Genomic DNA, 22,356 nt, shown 5'->3' with positions numbered 1-22,356 from the left:
TAGTCTGGGTGGAGAAGTGAGGCTTCCTCCTGGCACCAGGCGAGTGGGTGGCCCTGGGGTTCCTAGAGGTTTCTAGCTAGGGAATCTCCCTGAACCCCTCAGGATCTATTCTGGTCGTCATTATTCTCACAGGACGTGTTTTGATTTCTTATCTAAATTATTTCTGTTCTAATGTGAACATCTTCCCTAGGATTTCATCCTGGGAGAAAATGGGGGGGGGGGGGGGTTGTACTTGAATGTTTTGTGTCATAACTCCAAGCATTCTATAGACTTGGGGTTACTCAAAGAATTGGTCTCCAAACCACCAGGCAAGATTAAGAAACACAAAACCAAACGTCTTCCAGACCATCAGAAACTAATTTCCTGACCCAGCTCATCCTCAATGAAGTAGAACCCATTTATTCAACAGTATCCATCCTCAGAGGCCCTTATGTGAAGGAATGGGAACTGTCCTCAAGGCTGAGAGTCCAGAGGGGACTTAAAGAAGCCTCCTAGTTGCTGGGTTTTGAAGAGTGATGGCTGGAGTCCTTCCATTATGCCTAGTCATATGTTACCCTCAAATGTAGCCACCTACTGCCTCCCTGGGGAACTTTTCCAATTGTGCGCAAGACGTTAGAACCTGGGAGAGTCAGTCCTGTGTGCTCCCTAGGAGCAGGGGTTCCTTCTCCTTGGTGACCCTGGCCACATGAGTCTTCTCAGCACTCACCACGTTTTTGGCATTTGGCTTCATGGATATGGTTCCATAGATTTCCTCCCCCCTCCGGACAGTGAGGTAATCTTCCAAGTAGAAGACAGTCTGCTTCCAGTGGGTGTAGGGAGCATCAGGGGCTGAGGAGTGAAGATCAGGGGAGGTGAGAAGGAGGAGTTGGAGGTTATTTCTGTAGAAAGGCTAGGCTTCCCTTGGGACTCACTGATGCTCTTGTGGGGTCAGGTGCCCAGTCTAAGGCCCCACCAGAACTCCCCACTCAGCCCCAATGCCCACTCCTGCCTTCAGATCCCCACCCCTGCAGGGCTGTTATTCATAACCATAGATCAGACAAGAAAGACTGTTGCAAGTTGACACCGAGGGTGCCTGATGAATGCCCTCTCACCAACTAACCTCATTTGCACAAACGAACCCACCATGCTATGTTTTAATTAGTGCAACAGAATGAAGACTTTCAGACAGTGTGGGGGAGAAATTTGCAGAGGTAGTTCCCCCTATCTCCCCTTAAAAGGCATTATTTATGCAAACTCCATGTCTAAACATGTCAAAGAGCTTCCCCATTCCACTGACATCCCATGTACTTGATCCTTAATCCTACAAATAGCTTTCCCTGCCTGTGACTCTGTATCCTAGCACTAAGCCCAGCACCCTGGTCCAGGCCTGCTGTGGAGTTCCAGCTGTGCCTTCCTAACAGGACCAGAAAAATAGGAGGGATGATTCTCGCTCCACAACCCCAACCCACTGGTGCATAGCTCACACATCCTGCATGCTCCAAAGCCACAATGATGTCCACTGCACCCCAGTATTATCCAGTGAACCCCATCAGTCCCCTCAGCACTTGGCATATTCTCCAGTTAAACCGGAAGGTCCTGCCTTTGGGGCCATCATCCTCTTTTGGCAGCAACTATCTTTGGAACATTTTTCTCCTCCTTCTTCCTCATTCCTCCTGGTCAGCCTCACCCCTGAGACAAGGGCTCCAATAGCACCCGGAGTGGAAGTCATCACAGTGTTATCACCCCAAGTCTAACCCTGCCCCCACTCATTTGCCTCTTCTACAAGACTATAGTCTCCATGAAGGCAGAGACAAGCCAGCCCAGCTTAGGATCATATCCTCAGTGCCCACCACAATATTCAGTTTATAAGTATTAAATAAATGGATGATAGAAAGAAACCAAAGAGCAAATTCCTGGGATGCTTTGATGTACCCCTAGATGCTCAATGACACTGGAACTCTATGGATTGTAGAACTTGCTTTACAGCAAAGTCCTGTTGTCTGAGGCTATTACTTTCCTCTGCCACTTTCCTCTTTGCCATCTTGTGCTAGAGACGACAGGACTTGGGGAGACCTGACGAGGGGCTTTCAAACATGTCAAAAACTGCCACATAGAAAGACTTGCATGTGACCTTCTGTATGGCTTTGGGGTAGAACAAAGGCTAGTCACCAGAATTAGTAGAAGGCAGATTTTCAATTCACCAGGAAGAATTAGAGCTATCTCACAATCACATGAGCTACCCAAGGTCCATCCTGGAAGGGTCTTGCATGCCCACCCTGAGTGAGTGGAGTCATCATGTACCAGATCAGCTCAAGTGACCTCTAAGATCTTTCCAAACCCTGAGATCTACATTAATGGTGGTGAAGAGCTCTTTGCCCTCTGCAGTGAACTGGCTTGATCAAATGTCTGGTTTGGATAGACTCCTGCAGCCTTCAATGTGTGCGCATTTGGAAATCAATGCACACTCAAGGTCACAGGGAGAAAGCACAGTCTGTACATTTGGAAGGAGAAGGAGCACCTTAAATGAGCAACCTGTGCCTCTCAGACCCTGGGTCTTCACACACACCCAGCCTTACCAGCCTCCAAGACATACTGCTGCCAGTAGACAAGTCCACCTGCTCACAGCACACTTCCCTGCCAACTACCTCGAAATAAATTGTCCAAAGCTAGTTTCTGGTTGTCTATGGAGCATGTCAGTGTATGTAAGATTGACAGCACACTCGCCCCCACTTCCACCTACACCAGCTCAGACAAGTGTCTCTCTTATTTCTAAAGACCTTCAGACAAGGGGACTCAAGCCGCCTCCTCCTGTCACCCAATCAGATGCTTTCTGAGAACCCAAGATGTCACTGTCTCAGAATTGTTGGCCAGTGAACCCAGGAGTCTGCCTCTGATGGTGGTCTAAAAAAATACACCAGCTCTGGATTGGAGGAAAATTGTTTTTATTTTGATATCAACACCAAAAGGTTAGGGACTTCCCCAAATACCTCATTTCCAGGGTGGGTCCCTTAGCCCTGGGTTAATTGTCTAAACCAGTTTTCACAATCCTAGTTCTCCATCAACTATTCAGCAGAAATTTAGAATCTGGATGTTTTGACTCTATTCCAAGAGATGGTACTATGGTAACTCTGGGGACAGACTGGGGGGACGGCCTGCCAAGACATGAAACCTCCCCCCAGGTAGAGTAGACCCACAGCCAAGACTGAGTCATAGAGGGAAAGGCATTTAATCAGGCAAACATCAGCCCCATTTCCAGTCTCTACTTTTCCACAGACTTGGGCTCATGTTCTACATCTGTGGAATATGGGTCGTGACACTTGCTCCCCGAGGTAGTGTGAGGATGAGATGAGATGAGAAAGGCAAAGCGTCATAAGCTAAGAGTGACCCAACCTCCCGCAGTGCCGAGGGCAGTCCCAGTTTACGTCTGTTTAGCATAATTATTAATAGCTCTTCCTTTTACTTGCAAAAATGTCCTTAACTGAAAGATAAATTATAAAGTTACCCCACCTGTAACATTTTAGGCTCATGTTTAGGGTACTGCTAAGCCATTGCATCTGGTAGTTATTTAATCACTACATAAAGTGGTATATAATTTTGTTCATCCATCAGCTGTGGCTCTGGTTTGAAGAGGTAAGCTGCCTCCTTCTAGTGGCCTAGAATATCCTGGGGAAGATCTGGAATGTTTCTGCACAGCAACAGGGCAGGCACACAGCACAGGGCTGTGTGGTCAACATCTAGAGCTCTCCGTGCGAGAGGACAAGCCTTCCCTCCCCCACCCCCAGCCCCAACTGCAACCCTGGAGATTGTACTGACTTTCAGCCTTCCCTGTTGTGACAATGCTTTCCTCCTTGTAATATTCTGACCCCACCTACCTGTCTCCACTTTTCTCCCTCCCTCAAGCCTCCTCCCCCTCAGTCTCTCTGAGTTCTAGATTATGGAAAAAGTTTATTCTATATTTTGAAGCAAGTGTGAGCAGTACTGTCCACAGCATCCCAAGTGCAAATGCACAGATTTGTTCACTCGATAGACCTTTGTTTAGGAAGCTTATCATGTGCCAGGTGTGGTTTGAAATTTGGGGAACAGCAACCAAAATGAACAGAGCTTTGTATGCCCCTCACCCCGGCAGACCCTACAGCCTGACAGGACAGTCAGGTAGACAGTGATAGACATAGAGTGAAGGACAGGGGCTGGGAACAGAGGAAGCTGTGGCAGGGGACTCTCACAGGATATTTCCTGGTGCTTATGGAAAGGGAATCTTGCTTCCTGTTTTGTTTCCTAATGACTAAGTGTCTGAAAGTTCTTTCTGGAATATAACCATTTTCCTACCTGTAAATTTGGAATTATATTCCCTAGAGAGTTCACATAGTTTTTAAAGAATTACAATGTACCAAGAAGTTTCTTTGACCTGAGAAAATGACAATGTCACAGGATGGCAAAGTTGGAAAGAGGCTGCCCGAGTCTAAGACCCAGGAAGCAATTAACTCAAGGACATCTCCAATGAATGGCCACCCTACCTTGATGATTTTTTCCAGAAAAAGCAGGTCTTGAAACCAAGACTTCTTTCACCTGGCCTACTGCCTTCCACCTATTACATAGTTTCCTGGATTGATTAGAAGCCCCGAGGGTTCCCAGTTCCCATTTCCTATCCCCACCCCAAGAGGATGTGTCCAAGAGGGTAGGGACAACTCTGCCTGCTGGCTGGCAGAGTCTGGAAGCCTGAGTGCCTGTGCCTATTTGTGACAGTTTCTGCCAGAGCTGCAGAGATGCCGGAGCCATTAACAGGGATCATTTTCAGGCTGCACAATATGTGATATGCTTTCCAGTTGGCCCCCCAGAGCCAGCTGCGCCTGGGCTGCAATGAACAACTCAGTCAGCCGTTTTGGGGGAGGGGTCACAAACAGGAGGTCGTGCTTTGCATGAAGTTCACAAACAACTGAGACCAAAAAATACTTTGTTTAGGCACATTCATACTTATGATAAAGCTTTAAAAATAGCAAGGGAATAAGGAACACAAAATGTAGGATAATGTTCAACTAGAGGCCATATAAAGGAGAACAGAATAGAAGTGAAGTATACAGGTAGATGCAAAGGTGTTGATATAGCATTTAAGGCCCTGAGTTCTCACAGGGAGTTAGATAATTATTATAATAATACAATTATTGTTGTTAATGACAATAGTACTATATTATTATAATTAGATAACTATTAATTTATTAACATTAATTATAATCATATTGTTAACCATGTATTAGTTGATATTTGTAGTTTAATAATTATTTATTGTTTAATCACTAATATAGTTACATTCTGCTAGAAATAATCAATTTATTGCTAAGTACTATTTACATTGTAGTGAACACTAATTTATTTACATTCTAGTTTTTCAGTTAGGTGGTGAATTCATGAGTGTTCGTGATATTAAAAAATAAACAGGCAAAAAGTGACCCATGCATGGTCCAGTGATGGCAGTGTGTCATGAACCAAGAGCCAGGGCTAATCTAATTGTGTGCATTCGAGATCCTCAGAAACAAAAAGGAGTTGCTCTGTCAGTGATCAGAGTGCAGGTGTCTGAGTAGAGCCAAGGCGCAAACACAAATGATCCAATACAGAATCCCGTTGCGTGCTGGATGCACCCCACACCAACACCCCAAAGTGACTGAGAAAGCAGTCAGACAAATATTCCCCCTAATGTCTACCTACTTTGAATTGCTGGAGGTAAAAGGAAACTGTGTCTGCTCCAGAAGCACGGAGTCTTAGTGAGTGCAGAGGGTCCACCTTAGTGAGGAGACGGGATCCCCTCTCCAGAGGGGCATCCACATTGGTCTGATTCTCAACCACGTTGGTCAGGGCAGTTTTTCACAAGAGCAGTGGTTCCCAAACTTGAGCAGACACTTCAACTAACTAGAAGTCTTAAGACCCAGATTGCCAGACCCCACCCCCAAAGTTTTGAGTCAGTGGGTCTTGAGTGAGGCCCTACAAGTTCCCTGGTGCTGCTGAGGCTACTGGTCCATGGACCACTCTTTGAGAATCACTACACCAAGGCATAGGAGCAGAGGACTTGCAGGGGTTTCAAATGTCTTACAGCCTAACTTTAGGAAAGTCTGTGCAAAGGGGAGGGCATGTGACACTATCACTGCCAAAGGACACTGGAGCAGGCTTTCACCTGGATTTAGACCATGGTCCTTGAGTTTGCATGGGATGGTGGTAGAGGTGAAGCTCACAAGTAGGAAGGATATGAGCCAGTGGGTTAGAAACTTCATCTTTGGAACAAATTCTCACTATCAGGAAGCCCAGATCTAACTTCTCTGATTCTAGACTTGAGTTTCACCAAACCTCCTCTAAATGGGCCACTTGGAATGTCATCCCTGCCACCCACAGAGCTAAGGAGACTGGGTTGGCCCAGAGAAAAGAATTTTTTCAAAGGAAGGCAAGCCTTGCTGAGAGCTACAAAGCTAGAGCTGGGCTTTAGAAACCCACACCTTTCTGCAGAGCGCCCTTGTCTACTGACTTTCTCATCACCTAGCAGGGCAGGCCCTGGGCTAGACATTGCCCAGGGATGAAAGAGGCAGATCCGACACTGTGGCTCTGTCCCTAGCTTCTATTCATAGCTGTGGTCCTCAAGCAAGCTTGTTCTCAGCTCTCTCACTACCTCCACTCCCTCACCATCAAGGGGGCTGACTTTACTTCAAGGTCAAGTAAAATGTCCCCACTCCTGGCTGCCTACTGGGAAGGTGAATTCACCTACTCGCCCTCCAAGGAGGGTAGCAGCTGACAGTGGCCTGGACCAGGGGGGTTCTGGTTTTCCCCAGGGCACAAGGGCACCAGAACTGGTCTGGCTGTAGAGACAAGAAGACCTTGACCATGGTAGTCAGGGGACACTGGTTTTGGGAAAAGCCTTTCTAGGAAAGATTAGGTAAGTCTCTCAGCTTCTCTGTTCACAAGTAAACAAAGAATCTTCATCATCATGATTTCAGGAAGTGAATAATCATATCCTTAGATTAACTCCCCTCCCCATTCCCCTATCCTCAGATTAACTCCCCTCCCCATTCCCCTCACACACACACACACACACACACACACACACACACACACACACACACACACACTCATCCTCTGAGGAAGACTCACAATTCACGTCAATGGCCCATTATGAGCACATTCCCAAAGGCAGTTATAGCATCAAATACTCATTTAACAGAGATTTGTTTAGAACTCTGTTGTAGAACCAGGAATGCAGAGATGAATGAAATGTGATTCCTACTCATGGGAGACAGGTGGTTTTTAAAAGAATGGAAAGCTTGAATAAATAGTGGCTCCTCCTACATTGGAATCTCATGTAGTTGCTTAAAGAGAAAGAAAATAATTCCTGTGAGGTTATGGAAATAGCTCCAAGAGATATTGTTGAATAAAGAAAAGGTAGCAGAGGGTAGGGTGGGTAATATGATTTAGCCTACGGTTTCTAAAGGGTGTAGTTTTCATATTGAATTATAATAAGTGGGGGCAGCTGGGTAAAGGGTTCATAGAATGCTGTATGCTATTTTTGCAATTTACTGTGAGTCTAATAACTATGTCAAAATAAAACACAAAAGCAGTATGTATCAATATTTACATGCTTGAACACCCATTGAAATATTTTGGAAGGATATAAAAAATATGTATATTAAATAAATCATTAATCACATGTGCCTCTGAGGAGGGGGACTGTGATGCATGGGGGAGAGAATTTGTTCCTTGACTTTTTATCTTGTTTTGAACCAAATTCTTGAGGTTATTTTGCATATGTATCATTCTTAACAGAGCCATAACAGACATTTACATGGGATGTTAGGGCCCTTGAGAAGGACTCCTAAAGTCGACCTGAAGGAAAGGAGAGGGTCAGGTAACACCTGAAGCTGTCAAGAGGCGAAGCCTATGGTGGAGCTGACCAGGAGAGGAGACGGGGACCGAGGAAGTGCTTCGAGCTGAACTGTAGCCACTCAAACTCACATTGAAGTCATAACTCCCAGAACTTCAGACTGTGACTCCATTTGGAGATAAGGCCCTTAAAGAGGTGACTGAATTAAGATGGGCCCATAGAGTGGACCCTAATGTAGCTTATTGTCCTTATAAGAAGAGGAGATTGGGAATATGAAGAGAGAGTCTACAGAATGGGAGAAAATTTTTGCCAACTGCACCTCAGATACAGCATTAATCTCCAGGATATATAAAAAATACAAAAAACACCAAAAAAACAAATGACCCAATCAATACATAGGCAAAGGTACTGAACAGACACTTCACAGAAGAAATATAATTGGTTAACAAACTATGAAAAAATGTCAGCATCTCTAGCAATTAGAGAAAGGCTAATTAAAAACTATACTGAGATTTCATCTCACTCCAGTCAGAATGGCAATCATCAAGAATATAAGTAACAGTGAATGTTGATAAGGATGTGGGGAAAAAGGTACCCTCTTAAATTGCTGGTGGGGCTACAAATTGGTACAACCACTGTGGAAAGCAGTATGGAGGTTCCTTAGAAATTTTGGAACGAAACCACCATTTGACCCAGCTATCTCACTCCATGGTTTATATCCAGAGGACTTAAAATCAGCATACTACAGTGATGTAGACATCAATGTTTATAGCAGCTCAATTTACAATAGCTAAGCTATGGAACCAACCTAGGTGCCCTTCAACAGATGAATGGGTAAAGAAAATGTGGTCTATATACACAATGGAATATTATTCAACCATAAAGAATTAAATTAAGGTTAAATTAAGGCATTTGCCAGTAAGTGGATGGAACTGGAAACAATCATGCTAAGTGAAATAACCAAATCCCACAAAACCAGTCTGAATGTTATCTCTGATATGCAGATGCTGACTCACAGGAGGCCAGGCAGAGGTTCACTGGATTAGAGGGAGGAAGATGGGTAGAAGGGAGGGGGTATGGGAATAGGAAAGACAGTTGAATGAATCAGACATAACTTGCCTATGTTCATATATGAACACACAACCAGTGAAACGCCACATCATGTACAATCACAAGAAAAGGAAGTTATACTCTATGGATGAATGATATATCAAAATACATTTTACTGTCATGTATAACAAAAAGGAATAAATAACAATTTTAAAAGAAAAGAGGAGACTGGGATACACACACACACACACACACACACACACACACACACACACACAAAATCATAGGGTACATGAGCACAGAGGAACCACCACATGGGACACAGTCAGAAGACGGTCATCTGCAGGCCAAGGAGAGAGGCCTCAGGAAAAGCCAAACCTGCTGACACCTGGATGGTGGAGTTCTAGCTTCTAGAACGTGAAAAAATAAATCTCTCTGTATAACTCCCACACCCAGGGTCCACGGTAACTTGTTTTGGTAGCCCAACACGGGAGGAAAGGAGATGGCAAAGCCTTGGGATCCCTCCCATCCCCGGGCACACCCTGGATGCACAAGGGAGTGGTGCCTGCAGAGGCAATGGCCAAGAGACAGAAGAAGCCTCATTGGGGTTTTGTCCCCCAAAAGTTCTGGTGTTGGAAATGAGGTCCCCCGTGTAGCAGTGTTGGGAGGGGGGCTCTTTGGGAAGTTATTGGGTCGAGAGGGTTCTACCCTCATGAATGGGTTCATCCATGCAGAGCTGGATGGATTCATGGGGTATTGTAGGAGCGACTCGTCATAAGCAAGCTTCCCCAGCACACTCGCTCACTCACCATGCGCTGCCTCTACCACGTTGTGATGTAGCACAAGGCCCTCATCAGAGCCCAGCAGACACCAGCACCCTGTTCTTGGATTGCCCAACCTTCAGAACCAAATAAATTTCTGATTTTTATAAATTACCCTGTCTCAAGTATGTTGTTATAGCAACAGAAACTGACTAAGCCAGTGGGGATGATCTTTGGGGAACACAACCAGGGATTCAATGAAGGATGGATTGGGGTGGATGTACAGGAGAAAAGAAGACATTCATTTGTGGTCTAAAGAGTTATTGGTGGGCTCCCGACAGAGGCACCACAGTGGTGATGGAGGAGTCTAATTCAACCCTGGGTCTTTACCCTCATGCAGAATATGCTCGGTAAATGCAAATTGAACAGATTCACTTGAAGAGTCTCTGGGGGCCCTCAGTAGTTTCCTCCCACCTCTCCTTCACCCAGTGTTTGCTCTCAGCCCTGGGAGCACCACCCACATTTTGTTAACCTTCTCCTTGAGGAGCCAACGTGTGGGACATGTAGTTTCTACCCCTGGCTGACGCCCAAGAGCCTTCTCCCCGAGTTGAGGCCAGACCTGGTCTCTGCCCACAAAGCCTCGGGGAAGCACAGAGGAGGAGAGGAGGGTTCAAAGAACCAACAAACAGCTCACCTGTGGAAAACCCCATTTTCTTGTGGCACTTGGTAAATTCAATATTAAAATAGGTGACCAGGGCATGGACGTAGTCATTGCGCTGTATCTGCAGGCAGAATGCGGACGTGAAGGATAACTCCTCTGTCTTCACCGTGTAGATATCCACTTCCTGCAGTGTGGAGAGGAGAGAATGCTGGAAACTTATGGCCTCCACCAGGTCCAGGTCCTGGTCAATAGCCTCACTGCAAGAGACTGGCAGTGACCTCACTCATTCTTAGAGTGAATTCCAGGCCCACCCACCACCCTCCAGTTACTTCTTCCATCCATTCTAGGGTGGACGATGCTCAGTCAAAGGTGCAAATTGATCTGAATGAAAACCAGAGGAGAACAGAATTGGGATGTAAATCTGCGGGGGTGGGGTCTGTGGGGGCTGGGGCAGGAAGAGAAGGATGGATTAGACAATGAATCCCTGAACGGAGTCGCGGCAGCTTCTGAGTGGTCCACTAGGCACGGCTACCTCCATCCAGTCATCCTCAAAGTGTGGACCCCAGATGGTCAGCGTTCGTATCACCTGGGAGCAAATTCTGAGTGAGGCAGGGAGGGCTCCCAGACCTACTGAATCAAAACAGCAGTCTGGGTTTTGTCAGGTTCTCCCAGGGATTCACAAGAACCAGACAACTCATTTCCTGGGTTTCTTTCTTTCTTATTCAAGCTCCAGTAATAGGAGACATTGAGCATTGTCTCAGGAGTCAGGACCTCAGCTCACAAAGTCACAGACTGAGCTGAAGGAAGTTCTTCTGGCCATTTATAACCAGGCTGGACAGTTTTTTAAAAATAAATAAAAGGAAGAAATAAGAGGTGAGAATTTTCAGGTCTGGCTAGGGAATGTAGAACACAAAGAACTAATAATTCTCACAATTTCAGCCCAAAAGTGACTGAAAATCAATCTTGCACAGGGAGCAAGTGTAATAGAGAGACAGTCTACAATGTGCTGTTCTTTTGTGTAAGAATGCAGACCTGTTGTTTGCCTGCTTCCATGAGACAGGGAGACCCCACCAGGAGCCCAAGAAGCATCCAGACACATTCCAGTGAGGCTCAGGCAAGAACTTTCCATGTCAGGTTTGTGTAGCAACAACCACTGTCCTGAAAATTCTGTAAGAGCCAGACAGACACCTGTGTGCTTTGTGGTTCCAGGGGGTCTTCCTGAGACCCAGAAGCAGGGTTGGTGAAGAAAAGTAAGTAGCATTGAAGAAATAGCTTTTACCTCTCTATATTTCTAGGATAAATAAAGGAAAAAGAGATGCACAGTTGCCTCAGACCTGCAAAGAGAAGTCCTGGCTCCACAGAGATGGACAGGAGGAGGAGGAAGAGCAGTTGTGAAGGCAACCAGATCAGGATCCTGCTGTGGTCTGGGCTGAGCAGCCAAGAAGACCTCTGGGACACTGTCTGACTTGTGACGAGGGTAGGATTGCAGCATTAGGGGAAGTTGGGAGTCCCCTAAGAGAGGTGACTTTCCAGGGCAAGTTGCACTGTGTTTCTAGGACCCCAGATGGGTTCTGATTAAACCCATTGAAGGATGAGCCCTGGCCGGGCATGAAACAGTTGATGGGATCATACACCACTTCCCCTGGAGCTGAGTCCTTTATTCGATGGGAGAATCTCGAATCCCTCTGTAGCATTCCCAGTGAGTGGCCTTCTAGTGCTTGGGTGCTGAACTCCCAACCCACTGGCAGCTTCTGCCACATCCAGACAGCTCCAGCCATTAGGTCCTTCTTCAGAACCAAAGCAGCCAGCCTGCACTGTCTCTGCAACTTCCACCCACAGAAAAAGCCAGGTAGCTGCTCCAACTCACACAGGCCCCCTAAACCTTTTCTTCTGTAACATCAATCATCCTCATTTTCCGATTTCTCCTAAGTCATGACCCCAACCACTTGTCATCCAGGACTTTCTCCTCTGGTGAGTTCTACCACTTTCAAAGCTGAGCATGATGCTGACCACATCAGCCCTTCCCTCTCCATTTGGAACATACTTCCAGAAGCCCCCCACCCACACCCTCCATGTGATGAAGGGGACCTCAGCATCCATCAGCCTTCATAGGACTGGACCACAGTCCAGTCACAGGTGGTCCCCAAGTTCCCTCCAGTTCCAGAGCTCCAGAGCAAGCTGTGGTGACCTGTGTGGTTATTAATGGCGCCATCATGGTCCACCTGGCTCACTGGGTCCACACTCGGTGATTTTTCCATCTCTTTCTCAGTCAGGGCCAGCCAGGCTCCAGGTTCTCCCCAGGTCCTGAGCATCTTTCTCTTTTGGTCCCTCTGCCACCAGCCCAGCCTGGTTTCTGGCTCATCTCTGAAGCCTCATCACCTCTACCCTCATTCCTACCATTAGACTGGAGCCTTGAAGGGCGGAAGCTGCCCCTCATTTTCCTGTGTATCCTTGTTGTGTGACACAGCACCTGAAACACAGCAATGTCTGTTGGACCCATCTTCTTGGGACAGATCTTCCTGTTGAAGCCTTTTCTTCCTTCCCCAGATCTCCCCTCATAACCATCAACCGACTGAACTCCCCAAGGTTCATTCAGACTATCTTACTCCCTGGATCCACAACCTTCAATGACTCCCTATAGCTTATCATCTAGACTTGGTTACTTTCTCCTTCTATCACTCCCTTCACTTCTTAACCACTTTTAGGACACACACACACACACACCATCCCATCCGAAAGGAATTCCATCTCTAGCAGTCTTACAGTTAAATGTCTATCAACAAAATGTCAACTGTCACACCCTGTGTTAGCTGACTGTGTTCACTGAGCCCTGGAGACATTTGCATATTAACACCCCCTCCCCGTCCAAAGCCTTCGAGGCTTGAGTAATGAAGCTGTACATTAAACTGGCAACAACAGAGGCAGCTGGTCCTCTGGAGTAAGGGTCCTGCCATATGTAAGAGTGGGACCAGTCATAGCTGGGCTTTGCAGACACAAAGGTCCTTGGGGTTCAGGTCCATCCCCCTCTTGGAGTCAAAGATTACAGATCATCCCCCATTATTCTGATGCCCCAGAGTCCTTTGCTGGAAGGTTTCTTTTTTTCCACAGACACAGCAGCCCCTTGGAGACCCCAGGGAGACCTACTGTCTTGGCCTCAGGCAACCCCAGGAAGCCGAGGGTTTCTCTGGAGTGAATTACTCAGAAGTGCCCCTGGCCACTGCCATCCTGCCTCTAAATCATGTTATAAATGGACGTCTCAGAGCAGAAGTCTGGTCAAAACAGAGTCTTAATTATAATAAAGTGTCACACTCAGCAATGTTAATAGCGATGAAAATAGCAATTAAGTGTGTGAAGAAGGGCAAGCGTTTTCCCAAAGGGCGGGGCGAGACGCTGCTTAGCACATTAGCCAGAGAGCCGATGGAAGGGCTCCCCTGGTTGCAGGAGCAGACACAGGCAACCTAATGCTTCTCGGAAAACCGGAAGAGAGGCTGGGGCAGGGGGAGGGGCAGGACAGGAAGCCATCACAGATGTCCAGTCAGTTCCATGAAGAGTGTGTATGAGACATCACCCTCCTTCCTGTCCCTCCTTGATCAGTCTGATCCTTGATCTGGCTGTCTTGTCCCTGGATGTATTCCAGGGGCAACCACAGGAGAGGCCCTTGCCAGTACTGTTCTGAGAGAAGGGGGTGTGGGGAGGAGACAGACACACATGGGAAGAACCAGGCCAGTCCATGGCGAAACCAGTAGGACCCAAGCAGAAGCGCAGTGGCAACGCCTGCAATGGGCCCTGGAGTCAAGTGCAGAAAGTCATCTGGGGTCCAAGAACATGGAAGGAATTTTATCCTCAAGCTGCGACCATTGCATGCAGATGCCTCATGGTGGCTATCATTGCCACGGGTCATTTGACCAATGCGATGGCACAGGTCGACTTCCACCTGTTCTACAGTATTGACAGAAATGTTCTGTACTCTGGGATATCTTCTTTTTTTGCGGGGTGGGGGTTTGCCTTTCTTGTTCTTGTTTGGGTATCAAGTGGAGAGGCTTCAGGGTAGAAGGGCTGGTAGGAAGAAATAGCTCACAATTCATCTTGACTGCCACAGGAAGAGGTTGCTTTGAAAAGCAGTGGGAACCCTATGAGCAGAGGTCCAGGCTTAGACTCAAAACCAAACCTCTGAGGCAGGACGTCACCAAGGAAGGGCATCTGATGAGACCCGCATGAGGCTCAGCTAATTTTATTTGCCCTGAGGTCTCAAGTGCCACAGTGGTAGTCCAGACCATGGATTATAGTTCTGCAAAGGTCTGTGTTCAGAGGGACAAAGCAGCAGTTTGCTTCAATCTTTCAGAAACTTCAACTCACCCTTGGTGGCCCTGGACCCATTCCCCTGATTCAACTATGAATGTTCTAGTCCCTCCTTCCAATACCTCCAGAAAAAAAGTGACATGTATAGGACCCAAGCAGGCAAGTATGTTTTAGCAAGACAAGAGTCAGATGGTCTGATGAACTTACAGATTGAACCCATGTGTCTAAATTAAAGATTAACTTCAACCATATGAAATTGATGTCTTTCCACATAAAAATTCAGATATCAGTAGTTTCATATGGTTCAACATAATATATCAGCAATACAAATGCAAACACATAGAATGAGAACTGGAAAAGTCTATCTGTCAGGAAATCAATAAATGTAATTCACCATTACATTATCAATCAATAAATTATTATTATTATCAAATCAATAAATGTAATTCATAAAGTCAAGAATCACATGATTAGTTCAATAGATGCAGAAAAAGCATTTGATAAAATACAGCATCCCTTCATGCTCAAAACACTAGAAAAAAATAGGGATAGTGGGAACATTCCTTAACATTGTAAAGGCCATCTACTCTAAGCCCATGGCCAATATCATTCTAAATGGTGAAAAACTGAAAGCATTCCCCCTAAAAACTGGAACAAGGCAGGGATGCCCCCTTTCACCACTTCTATTCAATATCTTCCTTGAAACCTAGCCAGAACAATTAGACAGACCAAAGAAATTGAAGGGATACAAATAGGAAAAGAAGAACTCAAACTATCCCTATTTGCTGATGATATGATTATATACTTAGAGGAATCAGGAAATTCCACCAGAAAACTTTTAGAACTCATAAGTGAATTCAGTTAAGTAGCAGGATATAAGATCAATGCTCATAAATCTAATGCATTTTTATACATAAATGATGAATCTCTGGAAAGAGAAATTAGGAAAACTACCCCATTCACAATAGCTTCGAAAAAAATAAAATACTTGGGAATCAATCTCACAAAAGAGGTGAAAGATCTCTACAATGAGAACTACAGAACACTAAAGAAAGAAATTAAAGAAAACCTTAGAAGACGGAAAGATCTCCCATGTTCTTGGATAGGAAGAATTAATATTGTCAAAATGGCCATACTACCTAAAGTGCTATACAGATTTAATGCAATTCCAATTAAAATCCCAATGACGTACCTTACAGAAATAGAGCAAGCAATCATGAAATTCATCTGGAAGAATAAGAAACCCAGAATAGCTAAAGCAATTCTTAGCAGGAAGAGCGAAGCAGGGGGTATCGCAATACCAGAACTTCAACTATACTACAAAGCAATAGTAACAAAAACGGCATGGTATTGGTACCAAAATAGACAGGTAGATCAATGGTATAGAATAAAGGACACGGATTCAAACCCAAATAAATATAATTTTCTCATACTAGACAAAGGGGCCAAAAATATGCAATGGAGAAAAGATAGCCTCTTCAACAAATGGTGCTGGGGAAATTGGAAATCCACATGCAACAGAATGAAACTAGACCCATATCTCTCACCGTGCACGAAACTAAACTCCAGATGGATTAAGGACCTCGGAATCAGACCAGAGACCCTGCAGATTATAGAAGAAAAAGTAGGTCCAGATCATCAACATGTTGGCTTAGGACCAGACTTCCTTAACAGGAAGTCCCATAGCATAGCATATTTCTTGTCCCATAGCACAAGAAATAAAAGCAAGAATCAATAACTGGGATAGATTCAAACTAAATAGCTTTCTCTCAGCAAAAGAAACTATAATCAATGCGAAGAGAAAGCCTACAGAGTGGGAGAAAATCTTCACCACTCATACTTCAGATAGAGCACTAATTTCTAGAATATATAAAGAACTCAGAAAACTCTACACCAAGAATACAAATAATCCAGTCGACAAATGGGCTAAGGAAATGAATAGACACTTCACAGAAGAAGATCTACAAGCAATCAACAAACATATGAAAAATGTTCAACATCTCTAGTAATAAGAGAAATGCAAATCAAAACCACCCTAAGATTCCATCTCACCCTAATTAGAATGGTGATTATCAAGAATACAAGCAACAACAGGTGTTGGTGAGAATGTGAGGAGAAAGGTACACTCATACAATGCTGGTGGGGCTGAAAATGAGTGCAGCCATTCTGGAAAGCAGTGTGGAGATTCCTCAGAAAACTTGGAATGGAACCACCATTTGACCCAGCTATCCCACTCCTTGGCCTATACCCAAAGGACTTAAAATCAGCATACTACAGAGATACAGCCACATCAGTGTTCATAGCTGCTCAATTCACAATAGCCAGATTGTGGAACCAACCTAGATGCCCTTCAATTGATGAATGGATAAAGAAACTGTGTTATATATACAATGGAATATTACTTAGACATAAAGAATGATAAAAGTATGGCATTTGCAGGCAAATGGATGAAATTGGAGAATATCATGCTAAGTGAGATAAGCCAATCTCAAAAAACCGAAGGATAAATGATCTCGCTGATAAGTGGATGATGGCATATAATGGGGGGTGGGAGGGGTTAGTGTTAGGGTTAGAGTTAGGGTTAGGGAGGGGGGCAAGAATGGAGGAAGGAAGGACTGTATAGAGGGAAAGAGGGGTGGGAGGAAGGGAAAAAAATAACAGAATGAATCAAACAACATTACCCTAAATAAATTTATGATTACACTAATGGTATGCCTTTACTCCATGTACAAACAGAGAAACAACATGTATTCCATTTGTTTACAATTAAAAAAAAAAAAAAAAGAGTGTATCTGACCTTGAACAGAGGTTGCTCTGGGAGGAATGTGGGACTGGAAGGGAGGGGAGATTTTATCTTTGCTCTGTCTAATTGGGTGTGTTTGAGTAGCTAATAATAAGAATGCATTAAGGACAGGTATGGAGAGGACACCGACCAGCTGTTCATCTGCACCACCAAAGAAGGCCTTGAAGGAAAAGATGTTAAGAGCAGAAATGAGCAAGCAGGCCCAGGAAGGGCTGGAAACTCTGTCTGACTGGGTCAGATGTGAGCTCCGACGTGGAGATTTGTGAGGATCGCATGGTGCACTGAGCGGGGGATCTCTCTCCTAAGATGCACACCCAGCTCTGAATGGACTCGCTTTCCTAAGCCTGCACATACCCTCCTAGCTCCACAGTGTCCTGTCCTTTGATGGCCGTTCCCCACCTAACTCCCATTACACCACCAGGACCCTGCTCTGGACCCTCTTCCTTCAGCTGTGCCACCATGGAGTCCCCTCTGGGGCTCTGCTCAGTGAGAGCCCCAAATTTTGACTTGTACCGCACAGCAGCCCGGTCTTTGGCCAACGTGGCCTTGCCTCACTAGGTTGGGGCAGTGCAGGAGCTGGTTCTGCCTGAACTCCAGGCCCACCCCATGCCTGGCTTTCCAGGGTGGCTCAGCTGGGTTCCCAGCATGCCCAGGCCCAACCAGGATGTCTCCAGACCTTTATTAAACAGGCATTGGTCACCACTTGCTTTGGATCCACGATGTCCACCAGGGGTTCCTTCATGGCAACATCCCGGATACAGGTCATGTCAAAGCCATAGACATTCTCCCACCCTGTGGAAACAGAGTGAGACATCAAGACAGGCAGCAGGACCCCCGAAGCTCACCTGGCCTCCTCACTGCTAGGGCACAGCATGCCTTAGAAGGTAGGGGCAGCCTATATCCCCAGCATCAAAATGGGGAGAGCATTGTTCACCTGCATAGGGAGCTTTGCAATGATGCAATCTTCTCACTTTTACCTCTAGAAAAGGCAGGTCCCACTTTCTAGTTAGGTAAACTAGAGTTCAGAGAGGTTGAGAAACTAATTTGTCCAAGTTCACACAGGTAGAACAAAGCTGGGCTAAAACCAGAACCCAAATTTCCTGACTCTTTCTGATATCTACATTCCTGTCCCCTTGCCAAGGCAGCAGAGTGTCCTATAAACTCCCTTATCTGCTGTTTTCCTATTTCTGTGCCTTTGCTCAAGCTGTTCTCCTCCCCTAAAAGACCCATCTCTCTCCCCTGTCCCATCTCCACCCACTGAACCTCTAATGCAGCCTAGAGAAGCAAGGGCTCTTCCAGTGAAAGAGATTAGAGCGTGGATCCCAGCAATGTCACGCACAGGCCAGGCCCTGTGCAAATCCCCACCCCTCTGAACCTCAGTTTTCTCCACCAAGTGGGTCCAAGAAAGTCTTTATCTCTCCCACAGGCCATGAAGCACTCACTGAGGATCCATCCCATGAGGAATGGCCCGCAGGTGGGGTACAAACCATCCTGACTGTGTTCCTTGGCCTCTTCGGGCTACTCATAAGATGTTCTTTCAGAGGGAGAAAGATCTGGGGTCTCAGAGTTAGTGAGTAAATGAATTGAATCACATGGATCAAGGTTACCTTTAAATGATGGTCATAATTGACACCACTCATTAATCATCTTTATTGAATCTACTCAGGAGATTCTAGTACAGAATATCTTCTGTACTGGAGATAAGAAATCTGTGGCTGGGAGAATTTGGCATCTGGCTCACACACAAAATCTGACACCCGTCACTCATGGGGGAAATCATGAAGCTAGTCATGGAGCCAGACTTGTCCCCTTACCCCTTCAGCAGTAGAGACCCAGCTGTGGCAGCAACAGCAATGCCATGTTCTCCCTCAACAGTGCAGAGAGGCTGATTCCTGGGCAGCTGAATCTCATCCATCTGTTTATTCAGAGGTACCTTGAAGTAAAATGCTTTTCTCTAAAATCTTATGGAGTTTAATTTTTTTAGAGCATTCATAAAAAATAAAAAGTTACCTTGGGGAACGTGTATGTGGAGCAGAGTGGGTGGGTGAGGAGGGAGGTGTGAGCGGTCAAGGAAAGAATTGCTTCTTTGACTCAGACTCTTTTCTAAGGTACACAAAGACCTTTCTCAGGGGGAAAAGAAAGCCGAGAAAGTAATCATCTCCCAGAGGGCGAGCACTTGTGAAATTCCAGCTTGAGGATAAGATGCCAGTCAAATTCCATTCAATCACCCAAGGCTGGTGCCAAACTCCCACTTGAAACCTCCATGATGGAGAAGAAGCTGCCCAGTTGGCAATAGGACAGGCTTCAGAGAAGACTCCCTCCTAGAACCTGAAAATAGCCATCCATCCTCTCCCCAGATGAAAAATGCATACTAAAACACACTGCCTTTAGTTTAAACCCTCCCTTAAGAGACCAAGAACCACACATTTGCTCTCTCTCTCTCCCTGGATCCTACCATGACATTAGAGTTTGGTGGATGTGTTGGGCAAATCCTGAGGGTCACTGCGTGCAATGGCTGCAGGTCTGGACTTTGGAGTTCAAATCTGAGCTCCGCCATTTATTTGTTATGTCACCTTGGGCGAGAATGAACCCTCTCTAAGCCTCAGTTTCTTCCTCTTTAAAATAGAGGTGATGAAACCATTCCCAGAAAAAAAAATCTCCAGAATGATCTCCTGGGTTGTGCCGTATTCCAGCACAACTAAAGTAGCCCGATCCCTGAGAGTATTCCTAAGAGAGTCTTCAGATACTCCCAGGGATAGGGGTACTTTAAATGAATCCATTTCCAGCTCTTCCATTTCTATATGTCTTCTCCTGAAATTGATCTCTCCACGGAGTCTACAGTTTTTTATGTATTTCTTTTCCTTGTCCATGTCACCCATCCATATCTTACTATGTCCATCTCTCACAATGCTTAAAAAAAAGAAAGACTCCAAATGAAAGTACAATTTGGAAAGTAAATAAATAAAACAGAGATGATGATGATGATGATGATGATAACTATGGCTGTCTTATAGAGTTATTATGAGGATGAAATGTGGTAATATTTGTAAAGTACATAAGATAGTGCTAGGCACATGGAAAGAATGTGATACATGGTAGTTGTTATTGATTTTTTGGTTTGAGTTCTGAATTTGCTGCCTTCTGAGCTGTGTGACCCTGCACATATCAGTACCTTTTTCTGGGTTTATATTTGTAAAGTAAGAAATTTGGTTCAGTGGTTCTATGGGTTCATCTGGGACACAGTCTAAAATGCAGAGTCCTGAGCCCATGCCAAACCTATTGTATCAATGGAAAATTATAAGAGGCTGGGAAAAGAGGGAAAAATCACATTATCAAAAGAAAAGAGTCATCAGATCAGACTCAGACATAACTCAGATGTTGGAATTACCCACAGAGACTTTAAAGTAATTATAATAAGTATGTTGAAAAATCCAGTGGAAAAGGTGACAACATGCATGGATGGATGGAGAATTTCACCAGTGAGATGGAAACAACTTTTGAAGTCAATGAAAATGCTAGAAAACAAAATGACAGGAAGCTCAGTTTTTCCAAATCTGTCTAAGCAATTCCAATCAGAGTTTGGAAACCTTTAGAGTGCGTGATCTTTAAAGTTTTTTCAAAACCTGAAATGGTGAAATTGAAGTCTCGTGGCCTGTGTGACACTTTCTCCAACTCCTCCTTGGGCCTCTCCTTCTGTATCCTTAGCACTTAGTCACAGCACTTGGCATGGAATAGGCCCACAGATAGTGCTTTTTACATTGAAATCTATTACCCAACATTTAATACTATACCACTTTGCAATGCCTGGTGTTTTCATTACCTTTCTAGGGACTAATTGATGTTTATCTCCCAGCTAGACTGTCCCACCTTCAGCTATTCAGGAGACAGATTAGCCAGGGTAGTAGACATTTTTTTTCTTTCCTTTCTGTTGACTGTTCACTCCCCACTAGGCTCTTTTACCAGAAGTGGAGCAGAGATGGGTTATATTTCAAATCAAGTACATTCAATTTTTATTGCAATTATGTATTATCTGTTGAATTAATAAATGTGAGGTAGGAGCTACTGGCTATCAAGAAATATTGTTAACTATCTAGGTATTAAAAAGTAACATCAGAGGAACCTGTGAATCTTTTGTTTATGGACTAAAATTAACCCCTGAGAAGAACTGCACTGTGATGTAACAAATGTAACTAAAGGAAATAACAAAGTCTGTATAACTACAGATTATATTGACTCAAACCCCCATTCTAACAGCCTGACTCAAGACTTTTCTGAGCATAAATATTATTCATCTGTCTCTACTATTCTTTTACCCACAATGTCCAGCATCAATGGAAAATTACAAGACACATGAAAAAGTAACTATACTAAGTCAAAAGATTTAGTGGAAAAGGTAGACAACATGCATGAATATATGTAGATTTTCATCAGTGAGATGGAAATAATTTTCTTAAAAGCCTATGGAAATTCTAGAAATCAAAATCACAATATCAGAGAGGAAGAAGTATTTTAATGAGCTCATTAGCAAAATGAATACTCCAGAGGAAATTATCACCAAACTAGAAATCAGGTCAAAAAAAGGATGAACTTAAACACAATGAGAAAAAAATTTTAAAATAAACAAAGCATCCAAGATCAATGATACTACAACAAATAATATCTAACATATCTGTAATGGGAGTTTCTGATGAAGAAGAGAAAGAGATCAGGCCAAAAACAAATAAACATATATATATATATATATATATACACATATATATATATGTGTATATATATATACACATATGTATAGAAAATGGCTAAAACTTTTTCTAAACTAAAGAAGGAATCAACCTGCATACCCAAGTATTATATATGACCCCAATTAGGAAAATACAAAGAAAAACACCCAGCTATATCTATGTGAAACTGCTAAAAATCAAAATAGAGAGAGAAATTGAAAAATAGC

The 22,356-nt window shown here is 44.5% G+C and overlaps 1 protein-coding gene across 2 annotated transcripts in view; it reads right to left on the bottom strand.

Moving 5' to 3' along the window:
• The window catches only part of PRMT8 (protein arginine methyltransferase 8), a 92,003-nt gene that overhangs the window by 1,937 nt on the left and 67,710 nt on the right, over positions 1-22,356 (bottom strand). For both annotated transcript variants that reach the window (XM_079142006.1, XM_079142007.1), the window contains 3 exons: positions 18,085-18,200; positions 10,340-10,490; positions 707-828 (listed from right to left, as the gene is read on the bottom strand). In XM_079142006.1, coding sequence (XP_078998132.1) covers positions 707-828; positions 10,340-10,490; positions 18,085-18,200 — 389 coding nt within the window. The remainder of the gene's footprint in view (positions 1-706; positions 829-10,339; positions 10,491-18,084; positions 18,201-22,356) is intronic.

This window comes from Sciurus vulgaris (assembly GCF_902686455.1).
Source record: "Sciurus vulgaris genome assembly, chromosome: 5".
Classification (NCBI taxonomy): domain Eukaryota; kingdom Metazoa; phylum Chordata; class Mammalia; order Rodentia; family Sciuridae; genus Sciurus; species Sciurus vulgaris.
Note: the sequence above shows the minus strand (reverse complement) of the source record. Positions and strands in the feature narration are given on the sequence as shown.